Source organism: Bradysia coprophila, unplaced genomic scaffold, assembly GCF_014529535.1.
Source record: "Bradysia coprophila strain Holo2 unplaced genomic scaffold, BU_Bcop_v1 contig_358, whole genome shotgun sequence".
Lineage (NCBI taxonomy): Eukaryota > Metazoa > Arthropoda > Insecta > Diptera > Sciaridae > Bradysia > Bradysia coprophila.
Genome location: NW_023503616.1, coordinates 5,105,546 through 5,117,934, shown reverse-complemented (window position 1 = coordinate 5,117,934; position 12,389 = coordinate 5,105,546). Strand labels below are relative to the sequence as shown.

Genomic DNA, 12,389 nt, shown 5'->3' with positions numbered 1-12,389 from the left:
TTATGAATATTCTATAAGCGCATCGGATTTAATATGCTGTGCGTAAAAATTCATTTTGCGTGCTTAAATATTCATTTGATAAAGCCCGCTTTCGCACATAAAATCTTGTTTTCAACTCGTGCCTAAATTGGTATTTTGCGCACACGATGTGTTGTCAACCTGCGATTCCCCTCGGGTTAACAATTTTCACAACTTCTCCACTTTTTCTGATACGTTGAGAATGAAAATTTTATTTTCTTCCTTTATCTGAGTTTAAGTGGCTGTTATTGTACAGTGGTGAAAGAGATAATGATTTGGAATCATTTACAAATTGTCAGGTCTAAGAGAGATTACCAGCAGAGATTGAAATTTAATTCGGCTTTGCAAATAATTGCCACTGTAAAAGTCTCTAAGATTCAAAGCTGTGCGGAACGAGTTTTTTATTTAAATCCGAACCTTTCAAAGCCTGATCCAAACCTCAATTTGAAATGCTCATTCGAATCTCAAGTTCGAGGTTCCAAACTAGTCGGAAGAACCCTGCAATACTTTTTTTGACTAGCTGCTGCATTTAAAACGTAGTAAAATCAGTAACGGGAATCGTTACACTAAGGTTGAGGACATTCTAATGATTTCAAAAACATATCAATCCGCAGACTTATCTGTGTGTAGATTGTGGGTGGATCGATAACGTTTGTCTAATATGAGAAATTTAACTCTGTACATATATTCCAGATACCATAAAATGTAAATATCGATTACTTAGACAAACTTTTATATTGTTGTGTGTTAAATTTAACATTTACCTTTCTAACACTAACGTGTAAATTTTCTCATTGACTTGGTCGTACGACAGAAATACAAGCTTCACAAAATGTGTTATATATAGATACACGCACACGTTACTTTGTATTTAAATAAGCTTCTATATTTTCAAGGTGTAAACGTATGTGAAGTATATTTTCCGGTTTTATTAAAAGTTTCGTGAAAAGTTTTTTTTTTCATTTTTATAGCATATTTGCAGTGTGGTGTACAAAAGGTAAACAGTTTATAAGAAAATTGTTTACCGAATCTAAAATGAAGCAAAAAAGCAAAGTTTTCAACAATATTTTGTGGCTGTAAGTAGAATGAAAAATGTATTTCGGTTAATTCCTTTTTACAAACTTGTACTCTGTAATGTTCAAAGAAATTCTTGTATATCGACGGAATGTTTTCTTTTGAAATTGCTTGACGTTATATTCTTATGCTACAGTCGGCAAGCACATGATCAGTATTATTATCGGGTCTATTACTTCTATCTATCAAAGTATTTTTAATCTGTTGATTTCAAATCTTGTACTTCAATTTTTTTAACATGCATTTTACTATATAAAGGACAATATTACCAGAGCTTGTCTTTTTTTTGTGTTGTCGTTATCTATAACAGATGTATGTGACCGAGATCCCACTTTACAGTTCTAGCTATATAAGATACTAATGTTTAATCTTGAGCGTTTCGTTCATAAATCTTATACTTACAAGAAACGGCAAACCTATTCACTAGTGACTGTTTAACGGCAATAAACGTCTTAATGAAACCATTCTCCTGCACTCGGTATGAACCGTAATTTAAACATAAATTGTACATGCAAACGAAATAGATATCATAAAACTAAAAATAATTCGGAAACGTTAAGGAAGTCGCTCAACTTGAACAATTGACAAAGCAACAGAGCATAGAAAAAAACTTACCAGTGACAGCATTAAATTTAGTCATCCGTTTTGTGGATTCTTCCTGTATCAACCGGAAAAACGTTGGGGAACAGGTTTTATGTGAATTTATTAGATACAATCGATTCTACATTCCCACACCATGCACGACGTGAATTTCATGTTAGTATGTACTTGCTACTGACAAAAGCTAATCGATTTTGGTGGTATTGTACGGTACGTGCATAAAAAAAACCAGTGTGCATGACGTAGATATTACTCCTTTTTCAACCTTTGAAATATTTTATCAAAACCACATGGATCAATAATTAACTACGTGTTCCTTCAACCAGAACTTTCTGCTTATTTCTTTCATTCTTCCAATGCTATGCTCAGAATTTTGATGCAAAAATTTATCGTCATTCCGTACACAGAGTCAATATCTGACACATGAGTTAATTTGATTGGGTTGGTATACGTATAGGATTATTGCCGAAACGTCAACTGTGAAAGTTATTTCAGCGTGGTAGGAAAATTAATCTATTTCTTGTCAACACAACAAAAAAAAAAAAAAAAAAAAAAAAAACTTCATTCACTTTCTGTAACCAATTTAAATTTTGTCGTTTTCGTTGGCAATAGAAGATGACTAGTCGTTTCAAATATTTTGGGTTCAAAAATGCTGCTTTCTATAACTTTATTATCTGTTTGAAGTATTATTTTTCAAAAATACATGACCTGGCCTGTACCCGATTCCTTCAAAAATATCAGGTAACCCGAAACTTGGCACACAAATATTTCAGGTTACTTGAAACCTGATCTGATAGGTCGGACCAGAAATTCAAAATCAGGTTTCAGGTCAATTCCTGTCAGATCAAAATTCATGACATCCCTGAGGGAGTTGCGGGAAATGGTTATGTTTGGAACAGATTCTTTTCAGGTAATTTCAGGTTGAGCTGTTCTGAAGGTAAAATTATTTTTTATGAATTTGTTAGTTTATAAACTGCACAATTCCTAAACATATAATTGAACAGACTATTTATAAATTTGTTCAGTAATTCCTTTACATTAATGTCCCATTAGGAAGTAACTCATAATAGATTTTAGTTTGCTTACTACGCTGCTCAACGCAGATAGGTTATTGTAAACAAATAACTTTTTTAAGGAAAGTTTGACGTTACCTCCCCGTTTCTGTCATCGTCTTTTATACCTGTAACTATGATCAATATAGTTCATCAAATATTTATAATCAAACAAAAACATGACAAGTTTACAATAGAAATTTAGTAATTTATATTCGAAAACTTTCAGAATATATTCGGATTGACGGTGACAGCTTCTACATATTGTTTTACAGGCAACCACAAACTAAAGGGTTGTATTCCAGTCACACAGGTGTATATGTAAGGGAAAAAAATGTTGGTATCTGAAATATTTGTGTGCTCCTTTCTGTTGTGACTTGTTTATGTTGAACTAATATTTTCTTACGCTTTCGTATATCATATTTACAATGAAAATGTTGCAGGTCACATCAAAAGCTCTATTCACACCAAGCTCAATTTTTCAAATCATATTTCGAATTGGAAATTTATAGAAATAATTAATTAGACTAATGTCTTGAAGCGCAAACATTAGTAAACTCCCGCGCCTGGTTTAATTACCAAAAAACATTCTTATAACATGGAAACAATAAAAATAGAATCGACCAAATGTTATTTCAAATCAGACAAAATATTTTTCTTTTATCAAACATGAATCTCGAAAAGAAATCGTTTCGGAGCGTATAAAGCTTAAAGATATATTTTCTTTATAATAATCTACGAGTGTGGCCATATATTATGTTGTGTTTATGTAACGATGGTCATTTTCACCACATAAATTTTGTCATTCCACAAGTGCCATATATCGCACGTATATAGAGTACTGCGTCTTAAGCCATTGTTTGATGTATTATCAAATCAATTTCTGTGTATGCTCGGCTCGTACAGTGTATTAATATCATTAAAGGAATAATGTTCGGAAAGACAATAACCTAACGTAATTTAATTAGTTTTATCATCCGCCCTTCCATGTTTTCAATTTGTTGTATAAATTTGATGAAAACGTGTGCGTAATGATGATATTGCGAATTTATGCTTACGGATGGATAAATGAGATAGAAGACTTGAAAATGCTAGGGAATGAATTAATAGCGAAACTGATATTGTAGTGAAAACATTCCGTTCATGCAAAGCTCACTATTTCTGGTATTATCGATTTCGATTGTGTGGTTACCTTTAATTGGTATTACAACTCTATTGTGTATTACGATAAAGGCAACATATAAGTGTTTTGAGAATCGATTTAGTCATGAATTTTGATTGTATGTGTGTAGTCAGACATGATTAATTGGAATTATTCGGGATCGTTTAAATGAAGCGAAAATGTCATTGTTGTCACAATGAGTTACTCTAGTAGGATTTTGAAAAGCGAAGAGTCAATTTCGAGAGGGAATGGATACGGTAGTATAATTTCACAATTGGTAGATAGTGAAAATTGAATTTTGAGGTGTTCCTTTAATTTTGTAGAATTTTGTAGAAAGTAAAGTTCTTACCGGTGATATTATTCTAAGGCTATTCGTTGCCGGGCATACTATTTCTCAAAAGGTTAGACAGTCACTAGTGAGTAGAGATCAGAATCAGACTCATACTCAGTACACATTGTTTGATTTTATGAAAGAGTTAGTCCCAAAAAAGTACTTCTTCAGTGAAGAATTTTCACCTAGGGATGCAAATACTGAGAATACCATACCAATGGTTATTATAATTCATAAATAGATTTATCTTTGTTCCTTTGGGGCATATTTTTATTTATTTATTTATTTACTTCTCCCTCAAAAAAGTTCAATAAATATTTTACATTTAACAGCACACTCCTTTGTAAGAACTTTTAGTCTGTGCACTCCTACTACATTACAATTTATATTTCTTGTGGAATTTTTCAAATAAATGCAACGCTTTATGATATTGTCTTGCTAGATAAGATACCACGTTTCGGTTTTCTATGGAATGTAAAATGGAGCGATTTGAAAGCCCTTTCGACGAGTATACTATTGGACACATTTCAACGGCAACGACTGTGTGAATATTTTAGCAACGACATCAAGCTGAATTTTCTCGCAACTGTTATGAAGTTGAAGTCAGCTACATTTACATTTGCGAAAGTATAATTTGATCTGGGGATTGTGTTGTGGAAAGTGTGTATAAAACACACGATGGTAATGTAACTTGTTAAACGGTGCGAATCAAAGTCTTTACTCTTTGTTGTTATTTCTTTTCTTATTAAAGAGACTTCTTTGGCAATGAAACATGAAAAATAGGAATATTTAAGATGAGAAATACACAACAACACAACAAACTTAACAAAAGTGAAGAAAGTCTTTATTTACAACAAAAAATGCAGAAACTTATTAAATCTAATTAACAAAACATTATCTTAGCCATACCATGGACCTCCCCATCCACCTCCCCATCCGCCGCCCCATCCTCCACAACAACCTCCCCATCCGCCTCCCCATCCACCTCCCCAACCTCCCCATCCACCACCCCATCCGCCGCCCCATCCTCCATAACCTCCACCCCATCCATTGTAGATTCCGACAAACGAATTCGACTTATCCAGATCGTCTTCAGTTTTATTCTCGCTGCCAGGAGAACCTTCAATCGATTTAAATTTATCGTAATCAAATTTATCGTGGGTAGCGTTGTCATCGTCAAACTCTTGGTTCTCTTTACCGTTTTCGTTTTCTGTAAAATCATCATAATGTTGGTCAATTCCGTCAAAATTCTCAATTATACCTTTTTCAATGTCTTTGCTGTTTCTGAATTCATTTAGTCCATTCTCTTTAGCACTCTCGTTCCATTTAGCATCCCTCACTTTTCGATTGGCTAGTATATTTTCGTCACTTTGAGGTGAAACTTTCAAATTATCCATTGCCTTTTCAAATGTACTCTCAGGTCGGGGTGGTTCAGTTGCTAGATTTGGATTGGATATTATATCGTTCGGTATGCTGCTTCCAACCGATGGCGGCGCATGAGTTGGTTGCGATTTCTGCAGCCGTACATTGCTGTACGATGCCGATGGGTATCCATTCGTCGTCGACAGTATTGTCACACACCCGAGTAACAGAATTGTTATTTTCTGTAAAAGAGGTATCTCGTTAGATATCTACTTTATTCTCTTAAACCATTTCGATTGAATTTGAATATAACTAAAGAAATTATTTTTGGTTTAAGACCCAATGTTTATCAATTATTTCGCTCACCTTCATTTTACCACAAAACACTTTGACCGATGATCAAACGCAATTGATAAGCCAAACAAATTGTCATTGTCTTTTATACCGAATTGACCATTTTAATTTCTAAGCTCCGTCATATAATAATCATATGCATTCATTACTATAAACACTTTCAATTTCAATGGAATACACCGGTATCATTAATACTAATTACTAATTAGTGTCGATTGCGTGTTATGTGCGTTTTCGATAATTATTGTAATTTCTTTTATTAATTTGTTTGGATTACATAAGCGGACAAAAAATAAATAATTTGTCGGACATGTAATTTTGATCGAAATGCAAAAATGTTTAGTAAAACTCTTATAGTCCCTCGTTGCACATGGAGATTTGTTTTACATTATGTTGTGTACAATTTCATTCATATTTAATTGAATGTCGTAAATTAATTACAATTGTCTAATGTGTCATGGTACTACAGATGTAAATAAAATCGTTGTTAAATATTGGAATTGAATTTACCTATGGAAACATAATATTTTATTTGACTATGGAAATATCCCTAAACCAGTGAATATACGTAATGTGAGTGAATTATTAAAATCCTAATCGAATAATATCGCATTTTGTTTTTATTTACATACTTTAAAGCATGTTTGTTACAATTTATATATTCAATTAAATATGAACGACTTCAGTACATAAACGATGTTTCTGTGTCGTTAATCTTTTAGAAACGGCAGATTTCTTTCAACTAAATCATTAAATTTGTTACTTTATTTCAGTAAGTATTTTATTGACTGTCCCATGCGAAAAAAAAACTTCTAATACTTCTATAAATACTTCTATAAAACGAATCATTTTCGTTCCTAGTATGTAATCAAAATTTGAAATCACCATTTATGAAGCATGTCATTAGGACAATTACAGTCGGCTACTTTTAAATCAGTGACGCATTTTGTTTCAGCTGATCCACTCATACAAATAAATGTGGTACTGCTTGCTTATACGGGTGAACAATGTACACGAAAGCTAGTGGTAGAGATAAAACCGTTTAAAGTCAGTTATTTATATTTCTGTTGATTACAGATGGTCACAGACTGTCATATCCACATTATTATTACTATAATTTTCCATTAAATTTTTTTGTTAGATTGACTGACTTCGTAGCTTGTCTTTTCATTTCAATTGAGAGAAAATTCTTTACTTTCCTACCGATTCAACTCAAAATTGGATATTTTTGACGAAAAATGACTACTGAAGTCGCTGATAAAATTACAATAAAATAAAACGAAAAGATTCTTTTTTTTCATCTAATCTTATTCAACTGTATCGAACTTGAAAAGACTACATTATGAGAAAATAAATAAAAGAAAACATAAAATTTTGTTGTTCCTATAAATACGTATAGGTATATTGTCGAACATCGATCGTTGAAAAAACAATTTCTCTTCAGAGAACAGAAATTCAGCTGTAAGAATTACTTTTTTATACTTTTTTTTCGGATAGACTTGTCTTGTCATGACTTTGGTAAAATTGATATCATTTTATTTATGTGCAAATAAATGATTTGAATTAATGGAAAATCCATTTGTAAACGTCTTTCTCAAAAGAATAGAAATGAATTAGATAGAATAAATTCGGATTATTTTAAATTGCTTGTTTCGGAAATGAACCAACAAGAACGAGAAGTTACAAGACAATTCTTTAACAATTGCATAAAACGTCTTCTATATATGAAGTCTCTCAACGTGCATCTTTAACCGTAAAAAAATCAAGATATCTACATTATTATACTATACACTTCTTATCTTCGCCTGGAGAAAGAAATACAAAAAAATATTCTTTTTTATGAAAAAAGTTTTGAGAGAAAATATACTTAAAACTCGTAACAGAAGTGAAATATTTTATTTGAGCACTGGCATTTGTAGATATAACAAAATATTATGAGGAAAATATTGTTAGAGACTTATTCGAAATAGGGACTGTACAAGTACATAAACGACGTCATAGATCATATTTTTTTTACCTTCATGCAGCGTGGTTCCCAATTGTCCATACTCTCATATCTACCCTCTGGCTATCCAGTTGTGAGGACTGAATTAAATTTAGATAAGAAAATGTTTTCTGAGGAATTTGATTAGATATTAGACAGAAAAATCATTAAAATTTGTAATTTGAAACAGCAATGAATTTGACAAAGTTCCTTCAGTGAATGAAGTTCCTGGACGTCCATTACTTTATAATTCTCTTTCTCCCGAGTTATCGACAGCAACGACAAAAATAATCGATGGCGTACGGATAATTTGTCGATACTTTTAACAAATGACGTAACAGATTTAGGGATTATTTATGATGACGCATTAGAATCATATTTGACACGGAATGTCGATTTTGTCGCAGAAACTTAATTCTCTGTTTTTAGAGCACAACTATTAGATGGTCTTTGTTTTGAAACAAATGAAAAAAGCGGAATAAAAAATACGTGTTACACATTTTCATTCTATAATGTACTTTATATGAGCGTTACCGTTTTAGCTAACATTTTTACCAGCCTATAATACCAGCTTTTATGTTCGAATAATCCATTTATATATCCTAAATGAATGCGTGCAGTTAACGTCCAAATTAAATATTCACTAACTTATGCCCACCATCGCTTCTGTATCATTCGTTAGAATTGGCTATGTTTTCTTCTCATAAATAACATGATAATATGCTCCCAATTGTATGGGTACTCGCAACAACCACTTGACTGAAAATACCTTACAACAGAAGAAGAAGAAGAAGAGTGAAAAGTCAAATTCTTTTGCTCCGTAAATTTAATACAAAAAATATAAGTTCAAACCTATGTGAATAAGCCAAATCAACGTAAACCAATTATTTAGTGCATATTCAAGCTCATATATTTGAAATTTCGTCGATTACGCTGCGACTACTTAGGAAATTTCAGCGTAAAGTATTGAACGTGAAAACATAACCTCAATTGGTCCGTTTCAATACGATTGATGATGAGATAAAGGCCACGACGGTAACTTTACTTGGTGCTAAGTCACCTGTACCAGTAATGTGTTCGCTATAGTGCAATGAATAAGTCACTATTACCTTTATTGAAAGAAATTTGTCCAATTTCGATCGGTGGAAACCGACTGATCGTAGATCTACTTCTTATAAAAGGTAAATTAATCTCTGTAATTGTAATTTGCTATAAATAACTATAATTTCATACGTAAAACCACCTCAGTTAAAAAAAACCGAACTGCAATTCCATACATATTTTCTTACGAAAAACCAAACGCAAAACCATTTAATTTTAAATTCTGTTCTGAAGGCTGTACGGCTTTCTTCTGTCAAGCACTGTTTGAATTACTTGTGGTCCACTCTGGCAAAATTAGCATTACGACGTAAGACCAAACGAAAAACCGAAAACTATATTCCTGCTAATTTTGTTTCATTGTTGACTACAAAATGATTCAGTCTAAGATGAATCGTATGTTACGAGTGTATTATCAGAATGTTCGTGGACTGAAAACTAAGACGAGAGACTTTAGATCTGAGCTGTTGTTGCAATCGTATGATGTTATAATACTTTGTGAGACGTGGCTGAGAGAAGACGTGTTTTCGTCCGAACTGTTTGATGATCGGTACGTTGTCTATAGAAACGATCGTGATAATAGAGCCGCAGGCAAAAAAGACGGTGGTGGGTGCCTGATAGCGGTGAACAAAAAACTTTTCTCCAAACGTATTTCGAGCTTTGAGCTCCAAAGTGATCTCTGGGTGTCAATTGAACACGTCGATGGCAGTAAGACATATTTCAATGTGAAGTACATTGAGCCCGGCACTGTTCTAGACGAGTATAGAAAACATTTCGAGAAAACTGTTGAGAATATGATGTCATCGAACGTCAATGATTCGTTCGTTATGTATGGAGATTACAACCTAGGTGGAAGCATAACGTGGTGTCATGACCCGTTGAGTGATAACTACTATGCGTCCGATGTAAATGGTTCCATTCCGAATGAGCTCCTCGATATGTTATCATTGTGTGATCTGAATCAGCTTAATGTTGTTCGTAATGGTATCATTAGGACGTTAGACCTTTGTATCACTTCACTGCAGCCTAATCGTGTGAGTATAGTGAGGTCAGATAGTCCACTAGTCCCAGAGGATGACCACCATCCAGCTCTTGATATGTGTATTAACTTATCACGGTGTAAATTCCTGGCGGAACGTAGACCGCCAAGAGTAAACTTTTTCAAGGCCGATTACGATCATCTGAACAAAGGTCTTATGGAAATTGACTGGCGCAATGAGCTCTTGCACCTCAATGTTGATAATGCGGTTGATAAATTTTATGATCTTCTTCAGCCCTTCATTGAAACGATTCCTAAGACATTTGTTCATGCTGGTGATTACCCGGTTTACTACTCGAATGATCTGATATCACTGATAAAAAGGAAGGAAAGGGTGAGGTTAAGTATCAAAGGAGAGGACTCTCCTTCGGTTAAAGAAAGACTCGAGTTTGATTTCGTTAAGCTTCGTAAGGCAGTGAAAGCTGGCATTAAGGTTTGCTTTGACGATTACGTGAAAAGTTGTGAGGAAAAGATTAAGTCGAACTCTAAGTGCTTTTTTGCTTTTACAAAGTCATTGAGGAAGACTAATACGTTGCCCAACTGTATGACGTACTTGGATGAGGAAGCTTCATGTAGGTCATCAATCTGCAACTTGTTTGCTACGTACTTTAATTCTGTGTATAATCCCACGATTGATACCACCTCTGAAGTTGTCTATGATCCGTTTGAACACCAGTCAGTTACAATCAGTCAGTCTGAAGAAACGGATGTGATATTCACTCCTGGGCAAGTTGAGGCAGCACTGAAAGGGTTTGATGTGAATAAAGCTTCCAGTCCGGACAACATCCCCATGATGTTTTTCATGCGGCTGTCATTGTCACTGAGCCTGCCGCTTTGCATTTTGTTCAATAAGTCCATGAATGAGAGTAAGTTCCCTTCGAGATGGAAGATTGGGTTTGTTTCCCCGGTGTTTAAGGAAGGTGACAAAAATTGTGTCGCTAATTACAGGCCAGTGACCATTTTGTGTGCGATGTCGAAAGTGTTTGAAAGGATGGTTTTCAATAAGCTTTTCGATACTGTAAAAGCTAACATTCATCATTCCCAACACGGATTTTTCGCTAAGAGGTCGACCCAAACGAATCTTATGGAATATGTATCGGATGTTGCCGATGCAATAGTAGGAGGTGGCCAGGTCGATACGGTTTACACCGATTTTGCTAAAGCATTTGATAAGGTTGATCACGGTATCCTGTTGGACAAGTTGAGGTCCCATGGATTCCCGGACAAGATTGTGCGATGGTTCTCGACATATCTTCGTGACCGATCTCAATTTGTCATCATCGGTGCATCCAAATCTGATAGAATTAATCCGACGTCCGGCGTTCCTCAGGGTTCGATACTGGGCCCATTACTTTTTATTCTCTTCATCAACGATTTATTGTTATCACTCTCATCATGCTCGGCATTCGCAGATGATCTTAAAGTTTATAAGTCCGTAAGGAACGAGTACGATTGTTTATTACTCCAAAATGATATCACTAAGATCGTAGATTGGTGTAGAGTTAATAACATGCACCTCAATGTGGGCAAATGTGCGGTAATGTCAACGTCTTATAGACCAAACAAATTACTATTCCAATACAACATTGGTAAGGACGTACTAAAGAGGGTTGATAAGATAAAAGACCTGGGTGTGATCATTGACGATAAATTATCATTTGTAGAACACATAAGTGACATAACCCGCAAATCGTATAAAATGCTTGGATTTTTATTCCGCTGTGGCAAATACTTTTCAAGTCAATTGAGCATGCGTCTGCTTTTCTCGTCACTCGTTTTAAGTCGGCTTGAATACTGCTCCACAGTTTGGAATCCCCTATACGCTAATCACAGTGATCAGATCGAAAGAGTGCAAAAAAAGTTTACGAGATTGTTTTATTACAAATTTCAAATTGCTAATCCACGTCCTGAATACCATGTGCGACTAAAACGCTTAAAAATGCACTCTCTTGAATCTAGACGTCTGGAGAATGACGAGATCATGCTTTATAAATTAGTCCACAATCTTGTTGATACGTCACTCTGCCAGAAACTCTCTTTTCACAACCCCACGAGACAAACGAGACAGAAATCCATATTCTGCCTGCCAGTGATGACCACAAACTATCAAAGGAATGCGCCGGTAAATAGAATCCAACTGAACCACGATATCTATTTTGGGGATCTCAACGTTGTTGGTTCGAATCTACGTGCTTACAATAATTTGGTCAGGAATTTTTTTGATTGGTGATCATTTCGCAGACGGACCTGCTATCATTTGGTTATTCTACCCTGTTCTGGTTTTGTTTTAAATTCTGCTACTGTATGTTTTCATT

The 12,389-nt window shown here is 34.4% G+C and overlaps 2 protein-coding genes and 1 long non-coding RNA gene across 10 annotated transcripts in view; 2 read left to right on the top strand and 1 right to left on the bottom strand.

The window, feature by feature from the left end:
* The window catches only part of LOC119081525, a 298,236-nt gene that overhangs the window by 228,517 nt on the left and 57,330 nt on the right, over positions 1 to 12,389 (top strand). The gene's annotated exons all lie outside the window — the stretch shown is intronic.
* The window catches only part of LOC119081435 (protein artichoke), a 50,546-nt gene that overhangs the window by 22,604 nt on the left and 15,553 nt on the right, over positions 1 to 12,389 (top strand). Inside the window, exon 1 of one of the 8 annotated variants that reach the window (XM_037190366.1) lies at positions 9,096 to 9,118. The exons of the other annotated variants lie outside the window; for them this stretch is intronic. The gene's annotated coding sequence lies outside the window, so the exon portion shown is untranslated. Of the gene's footprint in view, positions 1 to 9,095; positions 9,119 to 12,389 lie in introns of those variants that run through there. 8 annotated transcript variants of the gene reach the window in all.
* Positions 5,060 to 6,045, bottom strand: LOC119081483 (glycine-rich RNA-binding protein-like). The gene is made up of 3 exons (XM_037190483.1): positions 5,966 to 6,045; positions 5,499 to 5,841; positions 5,060 to 5,447 (listed from the first exon to the last, which is right to left on the bottom strand). Exons 1-3 carry the CDS (start codon positions 5,969 to 5,971, stop codon positions 5,137 to 5,139), a joined length of 660 nt encoding a protein of 219 aa, XP_037046378.1. The 5' UTR covers positions 5,972 to 6,045; the 3' UTR covers positions 5,060 to 5,136.